The sequence below is a fragment of the Leptonotus elevatus genome, chromosome 4 (genome assembly GCF_054856555.1).
Source record: "Leptonotus elevatus isolate MCC_2025b chromosome 4, RoL_Lele_1.0, whole genome shotgun sequence".
NCBI lineage: Eukaryota > Metazoa > Chordata > Actinopteri > Syngnathiformes > Syngnathidae > Leptonotus > Leptonotus elevatus.
In genome coordinates this window covers 1,093,413-1,119,538 of record NC_141242.1, presented here as the reverse complement: position 1 = coordinate 1,119,538, position 26,126 = coordinate 1,093,413, and the positions used below count along the sequence as shown (strand labels likewise).

At 42.6% G+C, this 26,126-nt stretch overlaps 3 protein-coding genes across 4 annotated transcripts in view; 1 reads left to right on the top strand and 2 right to left on the bottom strand.

Annotated features, from left to right (window-relative positions):
* Positions 1–1,119: 1,119 nt before the first annotated feature.
* iqub (IQ motif and ubiquitin domain containing) lies at positions 1,120–13,558 on the bottom strand. The gene is made up of 11 exons (XM_086072867.1): positions 11,596–13,558; positions 10,416–10,586; positions 9,546–9,712; positions 9,304–9,459; positions 7,801–8,011; positions 6,587–6,762; positions 6,345–6,515; positions 5,224–5,400; positions 4,284–4,532; positions 2,744–2,929; positions 1,120–1,694 (listed from the first exon to the last, which is right to left on the bottom strand). The coding sequence occupies exons 1-11, from the start codon at positions 12,179–12,181 to the stop codon at positions 1,557–1,559; spliced, it is 2,388 nt and encodes a 795-aa protein (XP_085928993.1). The 5' UTR covers positions 12,182–13,558; the 3' UTR covers positions 1,120–1,556.
* On the top strand, positions 13,040–25,277 carry wasla (WASP like actin nucleation promoting factor a). 2 transcript variants are annotated; one of them, XM_086072878.1, is made up of 11 exons: positions 13,040–13,562; positions 16,038–16,172; positions 16,243–16,329; positions 17,213–17,309; positions 17,840–17,863; positions 20,414–20,597; positions 21,565–21,607; positions 21,903–22,056; positions 22,707–23,323; positions 23,384–23,492; positions 24,576–25,277. In XM_086072878.1, the coding sequence occupies exons 1-11, from the start codon at positions 13,458–13,460 to the stop codon at positions 24,635–24,637; spliced, it is 1,617 nt and encodes a 538-aa protein (XP_085929004.1). In that variant the 5' UTR covers positions 13,040–13,457; the 3' UTR covers positions 24,638–25,277. The 2 variants fall into 2 exon arrangements, with proteins under 2 accessions (XP_085929004.1, XP_085929005.1); XM_086072879.1 differs by lacking the exon at positions 17,840–17,863.
* asb15a (ankyrin repeat and SOCS box containing 15a) overlaps positions 23,512–26,126 on the bottom strand; it is a 28,027-nt gene continuing 25,412 nt past the window's right edge. The window contains exon 11 of the mRNA XM_086072870.1: positions 23,512–25,525. Within this exon, the coding sequence (XP_085928996.1) occupies positions 25,511–25,525 (15 nt within the window). The 3' untranslated portion in view covers positions 23,512–25,510. The remainder of the gene's footprint in view (positions 25,526–26,126) is intronic.

Here is a 26,126-nt window from a genome sequence, read left to right as displayed (position 1 = left end):
AATTATCACCACCGGCGCCTCAACTTTATGATTTGCGGGCCAACTTAAAAGGAACCCCGGCAAGTTTGCTCCATATTATCTTTTTGGTTGTTGTTAACTATGAGATCCATTTTTCAAAAATCTTTTCCAGCTGAATACATTTTGTAGAAACGCAGCCATTGTTATTGACGTCGCAACCAGGGCTATTACAGTTTTGGAATTTTTATTTTGGTTCGTTTTTTATTCTATTTTGAGTTTTTGTTGTTTAAATTGAGTTAGTTTTAATTCGTTTTCCGTGTGGTTCTGTTAGTTTTTTTTTTTTTTTGTTACTTAAAAAATGCTTAGTTTTCGTTTGTTGATTGTGATTGTTTTGACTTTCTGGACCTGAATTTGCCACTTCTGCTTGTGCGCAATATTTAATAAACGCCACGGTAACGTGAGAAGTGTAACGTGACGTCATCTGAAGGTGCTTTCCTATTGGCTGCTGCTCAATGACGTCACTTTCAAACGTCCTTATTCTCATAAATTAATCGACTTAAAATCACATTTAATATCAAAACCAAAGACTCATGCATTAAATTAATTACCAAAGACTACAACGAAGGACATTTTTGCTATTATAGTTAGTTTTCGTCTTTTGAAAAGCATTTTCGTTTTTATTTTATTTTGTTAACGAAATTCGTTTTTGCAATTTTTTGTTTTTTCGTTAGTTTTTTGTTAACTAAAATAACCTTGGTTTTTACTAACATAACTATGAGATTTATTTTCCCAAAATCATTTCCAGTTTGTAGAAACTTCATTTGGACATACGCCTCCATTGTTATTTACGCGGCAACGCATTCCGTGCGTCGTGACGTAAAAAATGGCGTCTGGCAGTCTGCCGAGGAATGTGAAACGCATGTAAAGAAAGTTAAGCCTTAAAGAGACGATTAAAACTCTTGAATGCGTCCGGTGAACGGCAAGAGCACGCGTGGAGGAGGGAAGGTGACTCCGATCGCATGTTGTTTCTTTAGGAACGCTACGAGCCTTAACTTACGCGTAAATAACAATGGCTGCGTACATCCAAATAAAGATTAGAGAATTGATTATCAAAAAGAAATATTTGACGCAGTAAACTTATCAATTGACGTAAACAACAACTTGGAATTTTCACATTTTATTTTTCCATCACATACAGATTAACAAAGTGAAATTATATAAATCTGATTTCAAGCAGATTTGTGAGCTGACAATATTCACAAGGCTCAAACTCATCAATTCAAAAATATACTCTTGATATGTTTACATTCCATATTCAAGCTTGTAAAGGACTTTAGCGCCTTCTTGTGAATGAAAGCTCGGCTCGGGCTTTCACTCTTTCACTCTTTCACTCTTTCACTCTTTCACTCTTTCACTCTTTCACTCACTCACCAAGTCACATTTTCCGTTTCCCCATAAAGAAGATGACTTTCCGCCATTTCTGCACGTAGCGCCCCCCGCTGGCGGAGTGACGCCATAGCAGAAGCATGAGTGTCAAAAGTATTGAGACACGCGCCTCCTCGCAAAGGCGGCGCCGAGAGCGAGCGACAGGTGGCGCTCTACCACACCTTGCGCGCGCCACGCTTGGCGGCGGCGGCTTTGGCCGAGTTGGCGGCCATGCCGGGAATCTGGTTGTAGTGCCGGCGGGCCAGCAGGTGTTTGTGCTCGATGCTGCGGACGACGGGGACGTCGTACACCTGAAGGAGACGCTCGTTACTCGCGGACTAAATTTATGATCATGCCGGAATTACAGTGTGGACAATTAGCGGCTTAGGGCACGAGTCAAAATGGCGGTCGTACTCGGTGAAACGCATTGGATTGTTGTCATTTGATTTTTATTAAATTAATTAATTATATAATTATATATATATATATATATATAACATTATAATAAAATAATAAATAATGATTGTGTGTTTACAAATATCACAAATATTAATACTAATAGTCAATACTGTAAATACGCTCCTGCAAATTCAAATGATTAAAATTAGGGATGTCAATTTTTTAAAATCGTAATTAATCGCATAACTCCAATAATTAACTCAAGTTTAATCGCACATTTTACATCTGTTTTAAATGTACAATAAAAATGTTTTGGGGAGTTTTCATACTCTTGTTCACAGAAAAGTGGAATAAAATGTTAAACTAATAGAAATATGGCTTCAACTTTTAGTCATTGATAGTCATTTCATAATTCATCAAATTGAGTTAAAATTTAAAAGATGTACTGTATTGTCAAATCCAGGTCCAAAAAGTAAAAACCGTGCCACAGTTTGGCTTTAGCTCCAGGTGCTAGCTAGCGAGCTCCCTAGCTAGCTCCCCGGGTGCTCGGATACCTGCTAGGGAGCTAGCTAGCACCTGGAGCTAAAGCCAAACTGTGGCAGGGTTTTTTACTTTCTGGACCACCTCGGATTTGTGTTGAGGTCATTTTTTCTGCCACTAGATGGCATCATTGCATTTGTAAGACGTTGGTGACAGCTCAGTACATTTTTCTTTTCGTATTAAGAGCTATGGAATCTTGAAGGCATGAAGTAACTTGTGAAATTGTGAACATTTTGAAAATGATCAAATACAACTTGACCCCAGTCTCCACAAATGTGCGACTGTGCAGGTTTTCCAAGTAAGGGGCGGTCTTAAAAAAAGAAGTGGCGTTAAAGTAACTTGAAAAAGGCACTAATTTTGACGCTCCCTAATTGTCATTTCATCCATTTGAGGTAGTAACACATGTGCGCCAGTGTCGCACCTTGAGCAGGTCCTCCACCAGGAGGTGAGCGTCCGTCTCGTCTTTGCAGAGCAGGACGCAGTTCCAGGGGCTCCAGTCCTTGCTGCGGTCCCAGCGGACCAGGACCAGGCTGAACAGGTCGCTCGTGCCGCTCAGGGCTGAGCGGGACCCCCAGATGAACTCTACCAGGTACTGGATGTCCTCCACCTGGACGTATGCAAAGGAGAAACAAATGTATGGAACCTTTTTTCTAAAACAGATATTCTGAAAAGTTCGTTTCGCAGGCGCCCTCTAGTGGCATTTGAAAGAATCACTGACACTTGAATTTGTTTTTGATGCAATACATTTGAATTGAATTGTTCGACTGGTCCACACATTTTGGTGCCACGAAAGTAGCAACAGTTTCAGAGTATTTTGATGTCACTGAATATAAAAACGACATTAGCTCTAGTTTTTATTTTATTTCATATTTTTCTTTTAAAGTAGTGCTAATAATACATCATTTATGACATTGTGATTCTCTTTACGGAACGACTTTGATGAGGTCGACTTTTCAAGCATGCCCATACAGTATTATTTTGTGTTTTTGATGCCAAATCGTAAAAGACGGCAATCGTCGCAGAAAGACGTTGTTATGCAAAAAAAAAGAAGATGTACGTTTACGATTTAATGTGCATACTAGTGATAAACCAATACCGATTATTCATTCCAGGAGACCGATAATCGATATTTTAACCTGATATTCATTTGCAATAAAAGAGAAAAATATCTGTGTCCAATTTTTTTGTTTTTTAATTGACAGCTTTGTTTAAAAATTATAAGAAAACTTGTAGGGAGCTGCCAGGACTATCAGCATGTATTAAGCTGAATTAAAAATGAAGTAAGTAAATAGTTTTCCAAAATATCAGCACAATTTTATTATTTTAATTGTATTTTTATTTTTATTATTATTATTATTATTATTTTAAAGTGTAGTATGGAAGCGTATTGCATTAACTTGAAGGGGGAAAAAAACGGCTGTTTTCCTGACAATTTTTTTGTTTTGTTTTTAAGTAGTTTTTATACATTTTCAATTTTTTTAGTTTTACTGAGTTTTTTTTTTCAAATTTAAAAAATAATAATAATTCCCTGTTTTTCTGAATATTTTTTAATGACAGAAAAAGATATTCAGTGAAATAGAAAAAAATATTCAGAATGTTCTTTTTGTTTTTCAAGTGAATGCAATACGTTCCCATAGTACAGGGATTTCCAGTGTCAGCATTTTTTTTAAAATATAAATTAAATAAATCCATAAACCAAAAGTTCTCTGTCTCTCATCGAGCGACAAATGCGTGCAAATCATTTTGGCTTTTCGCCAGGGTTCGTAAAAGCTTTCAAAAGATCTTCGCAGACAAACCAAAACGTCTGAATGTGACATATTCAACCGCTCAAGTGAGATACCAGCTTTCAGACTCGTAAAAAGCCGGTGCCGTCATTATTGATCACGGGTCCCTCGCCGGCGCGTGCCGTCGGCGTGCGTTGTAAGAATAGCGACGGATCGCCCGGCGTTGCGCGGTCACACCTGCAGGATGAAGGGAATGACGTTGTCCTTGTTGAGGAGCAGCTCGGCTTCCCGCAGCCGCTTCAGCATGTTCTTGTAGCAGGAGAAGTCGTCGCGGCTGCCGGCGATGTTCTTGAGCCGCGCGCAGTCCAGGCAGCGGCGGCTCAGGTGGGCGCGGGCGCACGAGCGGAAGTGGGCCGAGCTCAGGTAGCGTTGGCAGCCGTGGCACAGGAACACGTCGTTCCTCAGCTGCGACGGGCTCTGCGGCACCTGACAAACAAAACGCACAAGCTCTCAATACGTTAGCGTTACAAAATACATTCCATTTTAAATGTCTTTTATTTTTAGTCTGGCTTTTTTTTTTTTTTACAAATATTTCGTTTTTTGCCGCCGTTTTACAGCATTTTGACAGATCTTTCTTTTGTGTTCTGCGACAATATAATTAATACCTAGCAAATGAAATCGTAGTCTCGCTTCTTTCGCCAGAAAGTTTCTACCATTTTGCGTTCTTTAGTAGGGATGTAACGATAACGGCAATATCGTGATATCGCGATATAAAAACTGCCCCGATATCGTCGTCGTCATGTCTCGATATTAAAAGCAGGACATCTGTTCAAAAATGTCCATTTGTGCAGTTCTAGCACCCTCTGGTGGTTAGTTTTTTAGTGCAGTCTAATTTTCACAAGGCATGTTTTGGCCCTTCTATGTTTAAAATCCACGCTCATGGTCAGATGAAGGGGAACAATAATAATCAGGTTACGTATACACGATAAATATGTGAAAAACACATTGGTTCATTTTTGGTGCATTTTTTACATTTTGAAGTTTTGGGGATAAAAAAAAAAATGACCTAACTCTTAAATTAGGCTTGAAATATTTCCATTTGACCGCCAGGCAAGGCATGAAGCCTTTATGAATTTATTCTGGATGTTTTTATGAAGCCGAAGCCTTTTTCGGTCACCTTGAGGTGCTTGGCCACCTCCGGGTTGAACCCCGGCGTGCGGATGAACTGCAGGAAGTACGTGCACAGCCTCTTGCGCAGACCTTCCAGGTTGGCCGTCTTCACCTGCCGTCTCATCAGGTCCTCCTCCCTGCCGATCAGGTCCACCATTTCCCGGGTCAGCGGGCACGGGTGCTCCTGCCGCGACGTGACACACAATAATCTCATTTCAACTTTCAATCTGTTATGAATGGAAAGGAGCAACGGACGCGTCGTGCTACTTTCAAAGCTCGGCATAAAAACGGGCCGCATCTTCATTTTCTTGCCGGGGCAGGTCGAGTTTACGTAAGCGCGATTTGGGTGGATTTAAAACGAGGTGCGGGCGGACCCATTCGGTGTTGGATGTCATCGCATTTCCTTTACAAACATGACAAGAGCGTGCAGTCAACCTTGTGACTCATTGAAGCAGTCTTTGGGATAACATTACACTGACTATTGGGTGGGGCTGGGGGGGGGGGGGGGTATCACACACACACACACACACACAAGCAGGGATTGATGTCGGTCTACAGCGGCCAATTTTGCATAAATTAAAAAAAAAATTGGTGGGCTTAGTTTTTGGGATATTTTTTTCTGTTTTAAAAAAATATTTTTTCTTCATTTTTCTGAATATTTTTTTCTGTTTCGGAATTCTTTTTTCTTTTTTTCACAGTTTTTTAGGGGGGGAATCACTGGTTTTCAGTATTGTTTTTTTCAGAAGAATGTTCTTGTCTTTTGTAATAGATTTTTTCTCAATTTTTCAGAATATTTTTTTCCGTTCTTCAGGGAGAAATACATTTTTTCAGAATTATTATTATTATTATTTTTTTTTTATATATATTTTTTTCCTGTTTTTCGTTAGAATGTTTTATTTATATATATATAAAATAATAATAATAAAGAGCAATAATGATGACATTTCCGAATGAACAATACTGAGCTCTTTAAAAAAAGAAGAAAAAAAAAGGAATGTTTTATTTTTAATCTATTTTTCTTTTTTTGTTTTTGTATTTTGCAATATATTTGTCTCCATTTTTCTGATTATTTGTCGTCCGTTTTCGTAATCAAGCGTCGGCCTGAACTTGCTGTTTGTGCGCGGTCACCTCCACAGTCTGCTTGAGGCAGAGGAGGACGTCGAGCCGCTGCTCCTGGCTGACGGGCGACATGGCCACGCAGTCGTACAGATCTCCCAGCTCGCGCGCTCGGATGGTGTCGGGCGTGTCCATCTCGATCAGGCGACCGTCCGCCGCCCGCCACTGATGAGGCGCCGACGACTGACAACAACTCGCCGTTAGTGCCGCAAACTCCTCGCCCCAAACTACCCGTCGGTCGCCGCGGGCGGGACCTTGTCCAGGAACTTCCTGACGGCTTTGTTGTAGTTGTTGCTCCTGATGGCGATGCCGTGACGTCCGATGGTGGCGATGTACTGCGTCTCCTGCTCCAACAGCGAGCACAGGGCGGCTTTCCTCTCGGCCCCTCGCAGCGTGCCGTTGATCTGACGCTCCTTGTCGCTCCTCCACTCTTCAGTGACACACAAGTCGGCCCGTTTCAACACATGGTGGCGTCTCAAGTCGTCGTTTCCCAATGAAAGGAATGGAAAAGCCATTCAGCCTTTCCAGCCCCCCCTCCCAAAAAACAACAAAGACATTTTTATATCTTTTAAAATCAGGAAAATAGTATGGAAGCCCATTCCTGACAGTTAAAAAAAAATCTAATATATATATTTTAAAGCATGTTTCTATAGAAAAATATTGCAATCACTTGGGAGAACGTTTTTCTGAGTATAGTTTTTATTATTATTATTATTTATTTATTGTTTTTATTTTATATTTAATGGCATATCTTTGTTTCTGTTTTTCCAAGAAAACGAAAAAAAGTCGTTAAAAATTTCCGAAAAACGGGGGAAAGTATTATTTTAAAAAACAGGGGGGAAAATGTATTCAGAAGAACAGAGAAAACATTTAAAAATAGAAAAAAAGAGTCCATAAAACAGAAACAAACCAGAACAATTTTTTTTCTGAAAAATAGAAAATAAATATTTAAAAAAAATATTCCCGAAAATAGGGAGGGGAATTTTTTTAAAGGAAGAAATTACTGTATTCTAAAAATACAAATAAAAAAATTGGAAAAAAAATCCATAAAAAAATAACACGGGGGGGAACAAAAATTACTCCAGAAAAAAAAACATGTTTTTTTTGTTTTTAACTGTCAGAAGCCCATTTCCACCATTGCATTGAATTAAATTTATTGTTTGCCACCTCGGTGCAGCGTAATGCAGGCGTCCAGTCCACTCTACATATAAATGGTTTCAGCTTCTCAGTAAGCCTCGGGAATCTTTGTTGTTCTTTGCAGAGGATAAATAATATACGCCTGTGGGTAGAGCTCAATTATCTGTTTTATTATTTGTGCTGTACAAGATGACAGCAACATCATCTGTTTGTTGGCCTTATACTGCCCCCAGGTGGCCGAGGCGGACACAGCAGAAAGAGTTGCTCAATGAAAGTGTGCCAAAAATGTTCTGTTTAATGATGCAATCCTCATCAGAATTCTGCCACCTACTTTCCAGGGCGTTGTAGAGCAGGTTGAGGTCCTCCCTTTTGCGCGGTTGCAACCAGCGGCTGTGGCAGTCCTGCAGCTGCTCGGCCCGCTCCTCGTGCCTCCTGCGCTCCTGAAGGTCCAGCCAGGCGAGGCGACGGTCGCGATCCCGCCTCAGCCGGTCCACCGCCCGGCAGCTCAGCCAGCGCCGGGTGTGCGCCTGCAGGCGGATCACCTGCCGGGGACACGCCGATGCCCGGCACCATCGGATCATTCAAACGCGCTCACTGCAGGTACTAATTCATGTAAAAAAAAAAGAAACGTTTTGTGTGCTGCCAATTTGAAATAATGTCCTGTTTTTTAATCAAATGAATGAAATGTATTTTTTAAAGTCATATTTATCGACGAAATTAAAAAATAATCCAAAAATCAATAAATTATTAAAATGACTAGTGTTTTTAATTGCATAGCAATTAATTGGTTTATTTATCACAGTGTTTCTCAATTTTTTTTAAAATATATTCTAAAAGTATTTGTAAATATTTCAGAAAAATCTTAAGTTCATAAAATGAAGTTTATATTCAGTAGGCTATTCAATTTCAGTGTACAAAGAACCGAGCGTCTCCCCCATATACCAAGAATGGTTTGACCCAACTTGTCAATCACTTGAAAACTTTCAATTCAGTTAATTAGTTCTTCTTGAGAACAGAGCTTTACTGTGATCCCAAAAGATGACACTTTATGTTGACAATAATTTGCATGTGCACAAATCTTTAATTACAATTAAATTATTCTAATTTATTTATTGAAGTTATTTTTTAATGACACTTTATGTTGACAATTTGTATGCGCACAAATATTTTTTTTAATAATTAAATTATTTATTTATTTACTTCAATTTATTTAACTTATTTATTTTTGTTATTTTTAATAACACTTTATGTTGATTATAATTTGTATGTGCACAAATCATTATTTATTAAATATGTATTTATTTATTTATTTTAGTAATTTTTTTTAATGACACTATGTTGACAACTTGTATGTGCACACATCTTTATTTATAATTAATTTTTTTATTATTTTTTTTATTAATTTCCAATTAGTTCAAGAGACCACATAAATAAAAATAAAGTTCTGAAGTTGAATAAATCAGACAATGATGCCACAGCACTCTTTTCTTTTCTTTTCCTCCATCAGAAATGCTTTGCGCCGATGAGGAGGCACTTTTGGCTGCAAAACATATTTGGCTGAAAAAAGCTTGAGCGCCACTGATTTGATTTAGCAAAGCTTGTCGGCGTATGGAAATGATTGAGATGGTCGTTTTCGCTGCTGCTGTCAATCACGGCCAGACCACGCCCAAGCCTCTCCCCGTTCGTAAGCCCAACGGTCCTCCGGGCGACGCCCCCTTTGAGCGCCGTTTTCAAATATAAGTGAGGGGTGGAGCGAGAGTCTTTTTTTTTTTAAATGTCTTTTTTTGGGGCAATTTAGCAGCGGCAGTTTCTTTCGTGCGTCAAACGTACTCACAGCATTGAGCCTGGTGCTGTGATACTCGTCGGCGGTGACGTAGCATCCCGGGCTGAGCAGCTTGTCCTCCATGTTGGAAATGTAGCAGCCCACGGTGGTCATCTGCGTGGTGACGCTGGACGCGCATTGCTGCGTCTGAGACACCCGCTCCGCCGTCTGACGCGCGGGACGTAGTCGTTCACCAAGCCGTCGCGGCGACGGCGGCCATCTTGAGATTGAGCTTCGTGTCCGGGTTTGCCTACCTGCGCGTCGCGGCTGACCACGTCCAGCCCTTTGGCCGGTCTGCACCTGCGCGGGGTCTGGGCGGCGGCGTGGTGGTACTCGGCGCCCGTCAGTTTGTGCCTGTAGCCGCCCAGGAAGGCCTTCCGCGGGCCGCCCTCCGCCGGCACGTCCTGCGAGCCGCTGTCATCTGGAAGGTCGCATGCAGGTCAGGTACGGAAATCCTCAATCTGTGCTTTGGCTCAATAAATGTTGGGAAAGTGGCACCAAGAAAAACTGAACGCTTTTATCTTGACAACAACTTCACATGTCTAAAATCGATCACTTCGACATGAAAATTGTGCGTCTTGATTTGAAAGAAATTAAGGGTGTCAGGCGGTTAAAATGTTTAATCGTAATTAATCGCACGACTTCAATAGTTAACTCACAATTAATCGCACATTTTGTATCTGTTCTCAATGTACAATAGCATTTTTTTTAAACTTATTGATATATGGCTGCATCTTTTAGTCATTGATACGGTAATTTCATAATTCATTACATTGAGTTCAAATTCAAAAGATGTACTGTACTGTAAAAAACGAGTATGATATTGATTTGTGTTGAGGTCATTTTTTTTGCCACTAGATGGCATAATTGCATTTGTAAGACATTGGTGACAGCTCAGCGCATTTTTCTTTTCATATTAAGAGCTATCGAATCTTTAACATAAAGTATAACATGTGAAAGTTTGCATATTTTTTTAATTGTAAAATAGCCTACAACTTGACCCCAGTCAAATATACACAAATATATGCATTTTTATTCAATTTATAATTGTAAAATTGTGACATGAACGATGCTACTCATTTGGACAGCCCTAATAAATAATAATAAACAGAACTTTGTGTTACCGGTTCTCAGGCTGACATTGATGACGTTGGGCTCGTCTTCCTGGTCCGAATGGGCCCCGGCGAGCAGCGGGTCAACGTCGGGGTCCGATGATGACGTCATCTCCATGATGACGTCACTGCGCGGCTCCGCCCCCAGTTCCGAGAGGCTCTGCTCATCTTGAACCTCTTGCCCTGAAATCACACAAGCACACAAGCTGCTGTGTGTTTGTCAATGTTAGTCACACAAAAAAAAAAGTAGAAATGACGCTCAAGAGTGCAAGGGAACATTCGTTACTCTTTTTACGTATGAGCAAACTGCTGATAGGCAAAAAAATTAATGATCAAAACTGTTGTAGGTCACGTACACAGTTTACTTTTATTCTTTTTTTTTCTTTTTTCTTTTACAGCTACGGCGAATAACGACAAATCATGTAACCCGCATTTTTTCTGGAGGCCATTTTTTTATTTATTTTTTACTTCATGTTGCACTTTGCATGTAGAAATGGTTGTTTTTAAAGTGCTCTCTAAATAACGTTGAGTTGTTGCCGTATTCTGGTTAAATTTTGCGTTATATGAGTTATGCAGCAAAATCCAGCCCTTTTTAATATCAGAAGTCGGCCATTTTGCCACTTGCTATGGAGTGATAATGACATCACAGTTGCTCAGGTTTCAGGTGACAGCCAATCGCAGCTGAGCTTCAGAAAACAGGTGAGCTGTGATTGGCTGCGCAACTGTGACGCCATCTTCGGTCGCCAGCAAGTGGCAAAATGGCCGCCCGCACCCTGAGATGGATCAGAACGGCTGGATTTTTGCTTCATAACTCATATTCCACAAATGTCATATTCATCAGAATGTCATGTTTGGACTCGCGAGGTCACATTTAACATATTATTGTCAAGAAATGTTTAAAGAGTTACTTGACTTATTGAGCCATTTTCAGCGGTAAAAAGTGAATATTTTGTCCAGGATTCATTTGACAACTTCATTATTTCCATGTACGACATAATGGCAAGAAAATAAAACAAAAGCAGCAAAGCATCAACATCCAGCACGCGCTTACGAACTCATATTCGCCATTTAAATGATTCGAGACAAACAAAACCGCCTTCACGTGAGCCAGTTCAACAGAATGAGCGAGCACGCGCTAACGATACAATTCCGATGGCTGATTCTGTAACATCATTTCGTGCCACATACTCACCTGGTCGACGACTGCTCGCCTGCTCCTCCTCGCTTGTTGGTCCTCCGTCTGAGGGCTGCACTCCTGCTACGGTCTCAGCTTCCCGATCCTCTTTCGTCCCTGGTTTTCTTTGGTCCTCAGAGGTGTTTTCCACAGATGTGGTCTCGTCCTGGTTCCCTGCTTCTCGTTGGTCCTCTGAGACGTTTACACCCGGAGCAGTCTCGTCCTGGTTCTCTGCTTCTCCTGGGTCATTATTTGATAAGGCCTCGTTTGCGTGCTCCTCCTCATTTCCTGGCTCTCCTTGGTTTTCAGTGTTGCTTACTCCTGGTGATGTCTCGTCCTCGTCCCCTTGCTCTCCTTGGTCCTCAGCGGTGCTTGCTCCTAATGTCTCCTCCTCATTTCCTGGTTCTCCTTGGTCCTCAGAGGTGCTTGCTCCTGGTAATGTCTCGTCCTGGTTCCCTTGCTCTCCTTGGTCCTCGGATTGTGGCAATGCTTCATCCTTGCGCTCCGCATTGCCTGCTTCTGTCTGGTTCTCCTCGCCGACTGGTTGTCCTTGATTCTCCTCTGATTCTGGAGGAACGATTGCGTCTTCCTCCTGCTCTGACATTTTCTTTTATTTAAAGTTCTGCTCTGCGTCGACTAAGCGAGCTGTCAGCCAAAAGCAGTTTCATTCAACGCCACGCAAGCCTTCCGTTTACACGTTGCCATAGTAACCACGTGGCAAACCTCCCTCCCCCCTCTTCTTTATTAGATCGCTGCCGCGGTCGTAACAACACGTGACGTAAGGCAAATATGTCAGGTTTCATGACGAATTCGAAATGAAATGAAAAAAGTATGATTTCATTTTTTTTCTTTTTCGTTTATGCATATTATGATTTGGTTCGTATTTCATATAGTTGTAACATTGCTGAACTATGTGCTCCAAATACAGAGAAAGGAGTTACAAGTACACGTTTGTGTATTTTGATGATCAAAATAAAGTTTGTTTCATTTGATGTGTAAACCCTGTTTTGCCTTCATGTTTTTATTCCCCTTCAAGCCACATGACACTCTTTTGGCGAGGGAACCTACACATGTTATTCGTCATGAAACTGCACTTTACATTTGTCAATTTCGCCGAGCGGTTATGAACAATACACGATTAATATTTTAGGACTTTTGGGGCATTTTTATTTGCATCGAAACGGCGGCGGCCATCTGCTTGGTGCGCGTGACGTCACCACGCCGGCTCCGCCTCCCCTGTTTTTGCCTCCGCAGAGAGCGCTGCAGTCCTCGGACCAAACCACTTTTTGAGTAAAAAGGAGTAAGAATGAGTCAAATAAAGCTTAAGTCAAGTCCCTCGGAGTAGGCTTATCGAATCAGAAATATTATTGATGATGATTTACGAGCTATTTGAGTCAACCCTTTGCTCTTAAACCCCGGGGGACATTCATAGCGACTCGTAGAACGCCCCTCTGCTCATCCGCCCAAGTGGTACGCTCCATGTAGTTGCCATGTTGGACGGCCGCATCCCGGGGCCGCTGCGGCTGCTGCTTCACTTTTAACGATGCGAGTCTCGCGTTTCCTCGCCTAAAGACGCCAACCGGGGGCGATTTTTTTTGGGGGGTGGGGGTCTGATTTCTCACCAAAGACAGCAATTCAGTCGTTTTGTGAAGCGAGCGCAGTCCAAGTAGACACGCCCGGTCCTTGGCCGCCCTCCAAAGTCAGCCAAGCCTGGCCGCAAATCGGCGGCGATGATCCGGCTGATGGAGGCCACAGCGTCCGCAGCGGCTCGCATGGACGTCGTGTAAATTGGCTTTTTTGGCCCCCTTTTTTTAACCCCCTTCGGACGACACCCGCGTCCTTTTTGTTGTTGTGGGGCCTCCAGCAACAACACGAACGCCATGAACAGCCACCCGCTCCCGCGCCGGCTCCACAACGCGGGCTCCCTGCTGCTGACCCCGCAGGAGAACGACTGCCTGTTCGGCTACCTGGGCAGGAAATGCGCGGTGAGTTTGCGGTGCACCTGCAAAGCGAAGGACGCTCGTGCGCAGCAGCAAACACGAGCCGAGCAACTCGAGTGACGTTCAAATGTGCTGCATCACTCGAGCACACTTTTCTTTTTTTTCTTTTTTTTAAAGTTACTCCATTTGACACTTTTGCCACCTCATTAATCGGACTTTTGGGAATATAGAGCAACCCCCGCCTATTCGCGGTTCTCTTCTTACGAATACACGTTCAGCATCAGCGCTGCCTTGCCTTACGAGTTGAATTCGTTCCGTGGCCACGCTCATTTTGCTCGTGTATCAAATCAATATCTTGATTTGAAGGAAGTTACTTTTGAGGCCGGTGGCGAGCCCCCTTTTTTTCCTTGTTGTACAGTCGTTGTTTGCTAACATATTGTGGCATCGATTGCTGCTATTCCCACGATGCAAATATGTACTAAAGACTTCCTTTACAAATGATTTTGCCTGTGATTAGCATGCAAACCAGGCAGCTTGCAGCAATCAAACGATATTTCATCACATTTTGAAATTCAAATAATCCTCAAATTACAACGATCCAAAGTTCAACCCATTTCATAAGCGGAGAGCTTCCTTTCAGCGACAGTTATTTGCGGATTTTCAGTATTTGCGACGGGGCTCCGTCCCCTTTCGTACGCGCTTCTCCATCCACAAATTGCAAGGTTTCTGCGGAGTCTTCAAACATCTTTAGAGGCATTGAATCCAAAAACAAAGCCTTAACTGGAAATGAAATGTCTTTAATCAATCTCTGAAAAGTCTTAAATGTTCACACATAAGTAGGGTTTTATTATTGTAAATAGTCTCAAATCTTAAATGGAATGACTATTGTTAAAAAAAACAAAAGAAGCTGAATGACTTGTGGTAACATCAAACAATCACGATAGCGGAGCCAACAATCATGGCTCAGCAGGTAAGCCATGATTGGTTGTTACCTGAGTCCCGAGTAACTGTGATGTCATTTTTAGACGACAGCAAGTGACAAAATGGCCGATCCTCCCGAGATGGATCAAAACGGGTGGATTTTGCTGCGTAACTCACATTTCACAAACGCAATATTCAGCAGAATGCCACATTCATCATATTGGAAAGTAAATGTTGGCATTGACTTTTTATGAGGTAAATGTTAGTATTTAAAAACAATTCTTAGCAAAGGAAACCATCCCAATACTGGACATGATGCCTCGGTGACAGTGTGTAAATCCAAAGTGGACAATATTGCGGGTGTAGCGAATGAAGTGGTCACCCGCTCAGGGGAGAACCCCCAAATCATTGTGACCATTGGAATTAAACCCCCTGTGAATTCTTGTAATCCTCATCCGGAGAGGATTAGTTTCTGGCCTTTTGCTTTAATTGTTACTCGCTCTACCCAATGAACTGGTTAATTATGTATTTTCAAAGAAAAACAAACTTTGCTTGTGAATATTTGTGTGTTTGAGTGGGAATGGCCTTCGCTTGTGTTGCGCCAGTTCACTCGATTACGCAACTCAACCCATGTGATCATAATCAGAATCGACAATTGTTGGTGTAGCATTTCATCCTCCCTCCATCGGGGGCAGTGTCGATTCTGAGCGCTGCATCTAACAATTTTGAATCACATCTGATGCCGAGGTAGCTTTTTTCATGCTGTGTTTTTCATTTGTTTTTGTTTTTCTATTTTTTGTTGTCATTTTTAACTTGTCAACTGGCGGCCATTTTAAAAACAAGTTGCCCATATTGCCGGCCGTTTTTTTAATGGGGTTTTCAAGAGCCACAGAATATTGTGTTATTTGACAATAAGAATAGACTCACTCTTCTTTTGCCAGAATTTTTTTTTTCCTAGCTTTTCCCGTAATTCAGTCATCAGAATTAGAACATGGGTTAGTTTCACCCACAACACAAGTTGCTTACTGAAAAGGGGAGCAAACAAGCTTTTTGTGATAAGAAAGCAAAACAGTCACTTTGATGCTGTATATTTTTGTGTGTGTGACTAAAAGATGCTGGTATATTTTTTTCTTTTGAACGCCTTGAATTATAAAACAACAAAATCATGAGTGAGATATGACTTCTAACGGAAAAATCTTTTATTGACAGATATGCGACTAACAAACCGCATGAGCGAGCCTGAGTCACGGCATGACTTAAGCAGAGGTGGCAAATCCGGGTCCGGAAAGTAGAAACCCTGGCACAATTTGGCTTTAGCCCCAGGTGCTAGCTAGCTAGCTCGCTCCGTTGGCGCTCGTTTACCTGCTAGAGAGCTAGCTAGCTAGCTAGCTAGCATCAGGGGTTTACTGTGGTTTACAAACCGAAATTTCACTGAAACACTGTGTAGTCTCATATCTGAAGTTGCGTAGACAAGCGTTCTTGGACTTGTGTTTTTATATACACACACACACACACACACACACAAAGAAATGTGGACATGTACACACGCTAACAGTCGTCAAGATTCCACGTGATGTTTACTTGTCGCGTGTTTTACAGACGTTGTGTTCGGCGGTGGTTCAGGTGTACGCCGCCGACCGTGCGTGCGGCTGGCTGAAGAAATGCTGTGGAGTGGCATGTCTGGTCAAAGACAACCCGCAGCGGTCCTACTTCATACGTGTCTTTGACATCAAGGTGAGCCGCGGCGGTTGCCGAATGTTCCGGAACGCGAGGGGGGCTGACTGTGTGTGCGTTTGTGTTGCAGGAGGGGAAGACCATGTTTGAGCAGGAGCTTTATCACAACTTCTCCATCAGCTGCGCCAGGTCCTACTTCATCTCCTTTGTGGGAGACGTGAGTCGGCTTCCTTTCTAATGAGCAATATCATGGAAAAGGAAAACAAATTGTGCAAATGGTTTTTTTCCCCTCAAATCTCCCTAAAATTTTCAAAAAAATGCTAATAAACATACGCAAAAATTGTTTGGAGGGGTTTGTCAACGACAAAGAACCCCTCTAAACAATATTTTTATAAAATTGGGGGGGGGGGGGTTGAATAAGCAAATTGAGAATATTAACAAAGTTTTTAAAAAAAAGTGATAAAAATCTAATATTGTTTGTGACAAATTCTGATGACAGGGATGTGATTTTTTCCGCTAATTCGCGGAATTCCGCTTTTTTTATCTCCAAAAATAAAATTTTACAATTTTTTAAGTGGTAAAAAATCCGATTTCGTCTCTCGACAGCATTCCATTTTAGTGTTTCCGTAACTGAAATGAAACGGATCTTGCGATTGGCTGAAGTCTCCGTGTTGACCAATAATCGTTGTGTCATTAAATGACAATTGTTAAAAAGAATACCTAAATGATACTAGAAAAACTAACCCCAATTTTTTTGTGGGGAAAAAAAAAGTAAATATACAAATTGAGAATATTACAAAAGTTTTTGTTAAAAACAAAATGTTAAAAAAAATCTTGTAATATTGTTGGTGACAAATTTATGACAATTTTTAATGGGAAAAATAATACCTAACTGATAATAGAAGAAATAATACTTCTCGTTAAGACATGGTGCTAATGAAAATATTAGTCTGGGGGGGGGGGGGGTAATACTGCTTAAAAACAAACAAACTCGTCACGAAATAGTGGTGGTGACAATAATGGTGTCTGTGAAAGTAAGCGGTGTTAGTGAAAATAGTAATCCTGCTTTTTGTGACCCTTTTTTTGTTTGTGTCCTTCAGACCAACCAAATCGGTTTGAACTTCGCCAGCGAGGAAGAAGCCAAACGCTTCCGAGTGTCCGTCAACGAGTTGCTCGGCCGAAGGCAACGCAAGACCGGCAAGTTGTCCCGCTTTTGTTTCGCGTCCGACGACTCGCTCGCTCTCCCGCTGGCTTATTGCCACTTCCTGTTCCCGCGCCGCCTCGCTAACCTCGCTCGCGGAGGCCATCTTGCTTCTCCGTTTCCAACGTCTGCGCACGCGTTGGCTTAATTCTTCTTCTTCTCCTCCGTATCGTCTTTTGTCTTCTCATCAGTGTCCTCCTTCTGCTTCTCTTCATTCTGCTGGTCCGCATCCCCTTTCGTCTTCTTCTTGTTGCTTTCTTACTCCATCGCCATTTCTTTCTTTCATCATTTCCTTCCCCATCGTTTTTGCTTTCTTGTTCCTGGTGAAGGAGAAACGCTTCACAGAATGAATGAGCAGTCTCATCTTTTCCTCCTTCTTCACTTTTCCTTCTTCAAACTCCATCTTCTTTTTCCCTCCATCTTCACTTTATCCTCTGCTTCTTCACCTTTTTTTCCTTCTGCCTTTCTTCCTTCATGATCAACCTTCCTCCATTGGTAATTGTGTTCATTTTGTTTTGTTTTGCAGAGAAAAACGGTGTGTCTAAAAATGGTACGTTAACCTTTTTTTGGCAGCCATTTGTCACTTTCATGCAGAATCCCCTCCAAAAAAACGTTTTAACCTCGTCTTCTTGGAAATTTCAAGGGTGCGAAATTCTGTGTGAGGTACAATTGGTCAACCTCCATTTTGTAAGCATTTTTCTCCATTGGAAAATACTGGAAGGAGCAATTCAAGTACTTCCTGAAGTACTGAAAGGTACGGTGTCCCTAAAGGCACAAAAGAGAGCACGCCATGCTAAAACCTGCGATGGGCTCCATCTGCTGTATGTGGTGTGTCACTGCACCTCATTATAAGTCGGCAGTAACCACAAAAACAGAATGAACAATAATAAAAAAAAATGGACTCATTAAAACATCGCACATTTGCTTACGTTAGGAATCATCCAAAGAAAGGTACGGTGGCCATAAAGGGACAAACGAGCAGTTTGTACTAAAAGCTGTGACTAGCGCCATCTCCTGGATCTTTTGCTTTACTGCCCTTTTGGCCCTAATGCAAGCAGCTTTAAATCCCAAAATTAAAAAGCAACTCTTAACACTCAATAAAATAGCTTATGTGACATTTGTGCGATCCTGCTCGCTAACAAACGGGAAGAAATGTACGGCGGCCCGGAAGGGACAAATGGTTTTGGCTAGGTTGCGCGTCGCACGTGGCGCCGTGTTGACCGAGCGGCACAGTGCGTGCGGCGTGTCGTGCAGGTTAATCCGCGCCGCGGGAAGTCGCTCCATCTGTGCAGCATGCGGCGCGCAGGCTAACCTGCTAACCTTCTGTTGGTGTGGCTAATCCGTAAATCTCAAAGATGCCACTTTGTTTTCGTATGAATGGCGAGCGTGAACGACAAACAAACCAAATCTCATCTCCGCTGAGCATCAAACGCACCGCGGATGAAACGGCTCAACTGGCAAAAGTTGAAATTTTGCTGACGTTTGTATCATAGCAGAAAAAAAACATAGTGTGGCTCATTTCAGAGGTCAAGTTTAGGGTCAGATTAGGCGTTCGAGTTAAGCGGGTAGATTTAGTTTAGTTTAGAGTTGGTGTTAGAATTTTGCTTTAGGTTTAGGTCAGGGATCACCAATCTTCTTGGCATTGACAGCGACTTCTCGGGTACGAATGAAGATGCCTAAATAAAAAGCGAGCGAAAGGTATCAACGTCCTCCCGTTTGGATTCGAGGAAAGTGACGTCAAACGAGATCATAGCATTTTCTCTTCAGTCAGCTTCTGGTAATCCTTTGCCAGGTTGGCAAAGAAAACAAATATTGACTTGTGGCACTCGTCCGTTTTCCCGGCCGACTCTAAACACCTCAACTGCGTTTTGACGCTTTCCTAAGCGGCGTCTCGCTTCCCATCTCGCTTGTCCGATGATGCGTCCTTCAAGTAGAAGATGAAAGATTTTCCAATTGTGGGATTGCTGCAAGTCATGCGTTGGCGCCCGCGGAGGGATTTGGATCGGGATTAGCTGCGGTGGATTAAGGATGATGCTGCTGCACTTTGTGGAGATTATGAGGAACCGGAGGAGTGAAGACATTTGACGTGATCCTCGGAAAACATCTCGATGAGGTTCACGCAGACAAATGAAACGATTGATCATGTATTTATTAATAGGATTAATGCCAATATTTCTAAATCATTATATACACCAATTGTCATCAAAAGTCTCAAAAATAGATGAGCACTTAGCATGCAGTTAGCATGTAGCTATCTAACATGTTATTGCTCGTTATGCAGCTACCTTAATTACATAGAACCACTTGACACCAAATTCACTGGCAGCCATTTTCACTGAAGCAACCCCCTTCGCTCCTGGTTGTTTTACTGAATTTTGACTGATTTTGCAAGGTCCACAGAATGTTCTGTTCCATTACTATAAAAACATGGAACCTACCAAAAGAAAGATTAGAGTCTCATTTTTTCATCAGGAAAAAACCCCCGTACATTTGTATCTGTTTCCGTTTTGCAGCAATTAGAATTAGAATATACCTAAGTTTCATCATTCTTCACAAACCTGTTAAAAGCTTGTTGCAAAATGGCCCTGGTTGGTCTCTTATACTCTGCTGCCACCTGCTGGCCGATTATTGTAAGAACTATTGTTGCTTTAAGCGACCTCTTAATGTCAGACGCTGCATCAAAGCCTTCTGTATGCTCTAGCATAAAAATAGATATATATAAAAACGTATAAATACGTTTTGGGGAGTGAAGGACAAAGTATAAAAAACGTTTTTATATGTTTTTGGGTTTAAATGAGTTCATATGTGCAAGTAAGTACATGTAGCTTCATACCTTCTAAGCACGTACAGTGCATCCAAAATGGAATCAATTCCTTATTCCACTGAAAATTCTACCATCGTGACAACATGAAACAAGTTGACCTTTGGGGGGGATTAAAAATGGCCAACCTGCAACGATGCGGTTACCCGGCATTTAACCACCCGCGGAGGAATTGCACTGTCGACGGACGTCTGCCGTCCTTGCTGCGGAGCCGCTAGCATTGTTAGCATTAGCAAGTGTGTCGCGATGCCTTTTTAGTAACTCAAGCGCCCCGCGCAGGTCCGACGCTGCATATGGCCACGGTGGACATCAAGAACCCGGAGATCAACAACGTGCGGCTGCTCAACTCCCTCGGCTCGCAGTACCACGTCAACAACGTGCTGAGCCACAGGAAGGACAAGAAGAACAAAGTCAAGAAAAAGAAGCTGACCAAGGCCGACATCGGAACCCCCAGCAACTTCCAGTCAGTGCGCATCCTTTTTCTTACTCCACAACTTGGATGGCAAATTTAAAAAAAAACTCACTTAAATGATCTCCCGTCAGTCGTGTAGAAAAGTAAGATGCTTTTGATGTAACATTTTCAGATTTCCAAAAAGAAAAGCGTGCCAGCTGCAGCACCTCGTCAGTTAACCGCAACCGCGTTAAGCCCGATTCGCGTGGCGAGATTTTAAAATTGTCCGCCGACTTCCAAACTGTTTCATTATTATTTAGAAAAAAGAAAGAAAATATCAAACTTCTTCATTTCTTTTATAGAACACGTTTGCCCTTTGAAACAACAACATTCAGCTCAAAATGCCAAACGTAGCCTTTGAGATTTTAAGAACACAACTTTAAGCCATGAATACTTTATTTTGCACATGGACCTTGTATAAGATAAGAATGTTTCTTACTCATATTGCACTTCCTAAATTCTAAAGGGCTATATTAGACATTTTGAACCTTTTTTTTTTATTATTTAAAGGGGAAAAGTGTTTTACAGACAAAGTGTTATTTATTTATTTAAAAAATGTTTATGCTGATCAAAAAAAAAACAAACGATCTGATCCAAACCGTGAGTTCTGTGGTCCGTTGCACCACCAGTCACGAGACATCCTGGCTTGTTTTAGGTTGTTGAAAAAATTGAAAATTAAATCAGTAGTCAGTATTTATTTTTTTGGGGTCAAAAATCGTCATTGGCCTTAAAAAAATCCGTAGGTGTTATCTTAACTTTATTATACAAAAAAACAAAATACAACTTTTTTTTGGGGTAAAAAAAAAAGAAGAAGAAGAATTCACATCCACTGATAATGCACTGATGCTTGATTTGAAGAAAATGGACATTTGAATTCCAGAAAAAAAAAAATAATAATAACAAAAAAAATAGAAAAATAGCAATTCAATCTTTTCCTCAAATTGTTCAAGCCGTCTGATTGTCTCGTCTCGTCCTCCAGGCACATCGGTCACGTGGGCTGGGATCCAAACACAGGTTTTGATGTGAGTAACACTCACACACACACACACACACACACATGGCAAGACAACAAGGGTTTTGTGTGTGTGTCTGTGTTGTGGCGGCTGCACAATGACGTCACTCAACAATAAGCTGTTGTTGTCACCCACGTAAACATCGTTCAAAAATGTTGTGACTTGTTGTCATGGTGACAAGTTTGGGATGTTGACAGCGCCACCAACAGCAGATACACAAGAATTGTCCGTCAGTTGGCTTGCCACGTGTAATCAACAACCGTGTGCGTGCGTGCGCGCGCGCTTGTTCCTTCCTTCCTTCCAGCTGAACAATTTGGACCCGGAGCTGAAGAACCTCTTTGACATGTGCGGCATCTCGGAGGCTCAGCTGAAAGACAGAGAAACCTCCAAGGTCATCTACGACTTCATCGAGAAGAAAGGAGGCGTGGAGGCCGTCAAGAACGAGCTCAGGAGGCAGGGTCAGTATGAGAGAGCAATGTGTGAGAGACGTAACTGAGTGTGAGACCAGGTGAGGGGGACTTTATACAAAGAAGGTGAGTGTGAACGCGAGAGCAAGTGAGCGTGAGAGTGAATTTGTGTGCATGGCAAGAGGATGACTGAATGAAAGGGTGAGTCAAGGGTGAGAGGGTGATTATTATTATTATTGTTTCACAAGCAAGGGAGGTGCACCAAGAGTGGGTGAGTTCTTATGTTTCAGGTTTGTGAGAGTGGGAACAAAAGCTGGGTTTTCTCTGGGGGGGATAAATAATGTATGTGTGAGGGGGTGAGTTCGTATGAGAGGGGGTCTTTGTGTTTGACAAATGTGTGTGTGGGAGATGAGTGTGTATAAAAGGATGAGTATGTACTGTGTGAGATGAGAATAATGTGAGTAGGTGAGTTTCTATGAGCATGTGTGAGAGCAGTGTGTGAGAGGTAACAACGAAAAGGTGGGTGTGCCCAAAAGTAGGCTGAGAGAGTACATGTGCACAAGCAGATTTTACTTAAGTCTTATGTGTGAGAGGCAGGTGGGTGAATATGCGAGTTTGTAAAAAAAAAGCCTCCGAGAAGAAACCTTGTTTTTTATTTTGTGTTATTTGTTGTTGACGCGACTATCGTGTCACCCGTGCAGCACCACCTCCGCCCCCCTCTCGAGGCGGCCCCCCTCCTCCTCTCCCGCCCCCACACAGCTCCGCCCCGCCTCCCCCTCCTCCCCCATCCAGAGGAAGTCGCGGAGCCCCGCCTCCTCCTCCCCCGCCGCCGTCCCGTGCCCCCTCCTCGGCCCCTCCGCCCCCACCGCCTACCAGGCCGGGAACTTTGGGTGCGCCGCCCCCTCCTCCCACCAGGGGAGGCACCCCCCACCACCACCCTCAGCCCCCGCCTCCCTCAAACTTTTCCCCGCAAGCACCGCCACCTCCTCCTCCCCCGCCGGCCCACCAGTCCCCAGCCAGTCGGGGCACCTCCGCCGCCCCCGCCCCCGCCCCCGCCACGCCGGCTCCCCCTCCTCCGCCACCCCCTCCGCCGGGGCCCCCTCCCCCACCGGAGCTGGACAGCGTACGGGCCCAGGTGCCTCATTCGCCGCTGCCCGCCGGGAAGTCGGCGCTCCTGGAGCAGATTCGGGGCGGTGCCCAACTGAAGAAGGTGGAGCACAACCACAGAGAGCCGCCGCCTGGCAGCAGCGGCGGCGGCGGCGGCGGCGGGCGGGACGCGCTGCTGGACCAGATACGCCAGGGCTTCCAGCTCAAGACGGTAGCGCCCGCACGTGATAATGTCATCACCGAAACCTCAGTAAAACCTCGGTGTCCGCAGGTTTCGGACCATCAGGAGTCCGGCCCCCCGACGCCGGCGCCCACCGCGGGCATCGTGGGCGCGCTCATGGAAGTCATGCAGAAGAGGAGCAAAGCCATCCACTCGTCAGGTACGTGCGCCGTCCTGCTCGTCCATTTCATTTGCCGGCAATTCAGTCCAACCTCGCTCGCGTCGTTTTGGAACAAAATTACGCAAAAAAATTAATTATTATTTTTGTGGCAAGTACGTCCGAATTGCAGGTTAAATGTTGCAAACAATTTTTTGCAGTCAATACCCCGTGGAATTATGCGGAAAAAAGTACCGAACCTAAATCATAAGTTATCAATAATATCAATGTTTGTGACTTCATTTTTGAACTGATTGTTATGTGGGTCAAATGCTTCAGAAGTCTTTTTTCACATGTCACCCTGTGGCATGATGGGAAAATATGCTACGTTTGTTGCATTTAGCCTACAATTGTCCGTTTAAACGTACTCGTGGCTCCTTCGAGTGCATTTCAACACGTTCAAACGTACTCGCAAATACATTTGAACGTGTTGAAATGACGCCGGAAGCACCCAAACGTACTCGCCAGTCAAAAAGGATTCCTCCACGCTTGCGTAGAATATAAAACGTATTTCCAAAAAGTACTTCTCTTTGCCAATAGTCCGATATTTCCAAGAAGTCTTATATTTCTGAAAAAATGTGTTTCAGAATTTTTTTTCCGTATGTCGTATTTACGAAAACGTTTGTATTTCACCCAAAAAAGGTTTTTCTTTCTAGAAGTTACATTTCAAAAAAGTGCTGTATACATTTCCAAACAGTCAGATCTGAAAATAGTATAAAATTGTATATTTTTGAAAACTAAAAAAAAAAAGTCTCCAGTCTTATTTCCAAAAAGTGATATATTTTTAAAAAAGTTGTATATTTTCGAAAATATGTGCAATATTTCACAAATTTTTTTTTCCAAAATGTCATCTATCCCCAAAAAGTGGTATATTTCATAAATAACCAAGTATTTCCCCAAAAGTTTGTACACATTTTATTCAAGTGCCATATTTATAAATGTTTTCTATATTTTCCCAAAGTGATGTCCAGGAAGTCGTACAGATGTTTGTTTATTTATTTATTTATTTATTTTACTTGCACCTTTTTGCGAGTGGTCGCAAATCTCCTCCCTTGCTTGAGAAAATCATTTGTTTGCTGTTTTCAGACGACGAGGATGACGACGACGAGGACGAAGACTTCGAGGAGGACGACGAGTGGGACGACTGAAAACCGAAGCCGACTCCGACTGTACACATTTTGCGTGTATTTATTTTGGTTTGCATTTTTTGCTTATTGTCATTCCGGCGAGAGCGGCTGCCTCGTTCCCGCCGCCGCCGTCGCTCTGCAGCCATCTTAGGAACGCACTTCCGACATCGCGAAGACATTTCAGCGGGTTTTGTTTTTGTGTGTGTGTGTTTTTCTTAACGTTTTTCCCGCCTGCAGACTCAGTAACCCGTCGTCTTATTTTCCTTCGCCGAGACCAAAATGCTACTGTTAAGCTAACTTTTCATGATTATTATTATTATTGTCATAAAAATGTGACTGAGGCGTTCATTTGCACAAACATTGTTTGTTTTTTCCCGTCTTCGTCCCATCATATTTCATTTCCCGGGAAGTTCTGGCGCGACCATTCAAGAGCTTGTGGCAACTGACGTTGCGTTCCTCTCCTCTCTCGCCCACGATTGGTCGCACGGACAGGTGGCGACGTCACGTTCTTATGCAAAGCGATTAACAGTGAACCAAAATGTAGACGGTGAAAAGATGTAATTGCGTCTTTAACGGTTTTGTTTTTGTCTGCGCCGGCCGGGCCCAAAAGACGTGCGGGGAGATCCGAAATGCTATACTTCAATAAATGTTCCTATTTACAGCGGTGTGCGCCGCTCTCGCTTCTTTTGTGACCCAAAATGAAGGGATGCGGTTCTGGTCTTGTTGTCGTCACGGCAGGCACACGCGATGAGACGGCATGTTTCAGCATTTAATATTGTTTTGCAATTGACACAAGTCCACGTGCGTGTATCGGGACCCGGGCGTCCAATTACCAGCGTTTAAAAAGTGACATTTCAAAAGGAATCCAAACGCGAAGACGTCTGACGAGCGTCTTCATGTCGGCGGCGCCTGCAACAGCAAAACATATTCAATGTCAAGAAGATGTTTCAAAAAATGCAAAGATTTTCATTTAGTTCAGCAATAATAGTTTAGATTTGTATTGTGCTTTTCAAAGGATGTTTAAATAGTAGTACGAGTTGTAATAATAGGAAAATAATTTTCCAAAGCAGCTGTTCAAAAACGGATCCCGACGGTTCCGTGAGCAGCAAGTTGGGAGTCCGCAAATTAAATAGCAGTAAATGGTGTTGAATCGTAAAAAGAAAAAAGTGCACGCCTAAATATGCTAACCAATCAAATGGATCTTGATAAATGTATGACTCCGCCCCACATTAGCTTTGGTCCAATCAAAAGCGCTGATTTGATTATGAAGCCGCTAGAAATGTGCTCATTAAAAATGTTTGACTTGAGCTTGGACAAATACAAGATTGTGACATTGCAGCGTCTTAAAAACTTTTGAATGTATTTTCGTTCTAAAAAAAACAAACCACTTTCTTCTTCCTATGTTATTTATTGCTCCACATTTAATTGCCGTTACGATCACGAGGGGGAAAAGAAATCTTCCGCTTGAGGATCGACATCAGTTATCTTACGTTTGACTTCTCCCGAACGA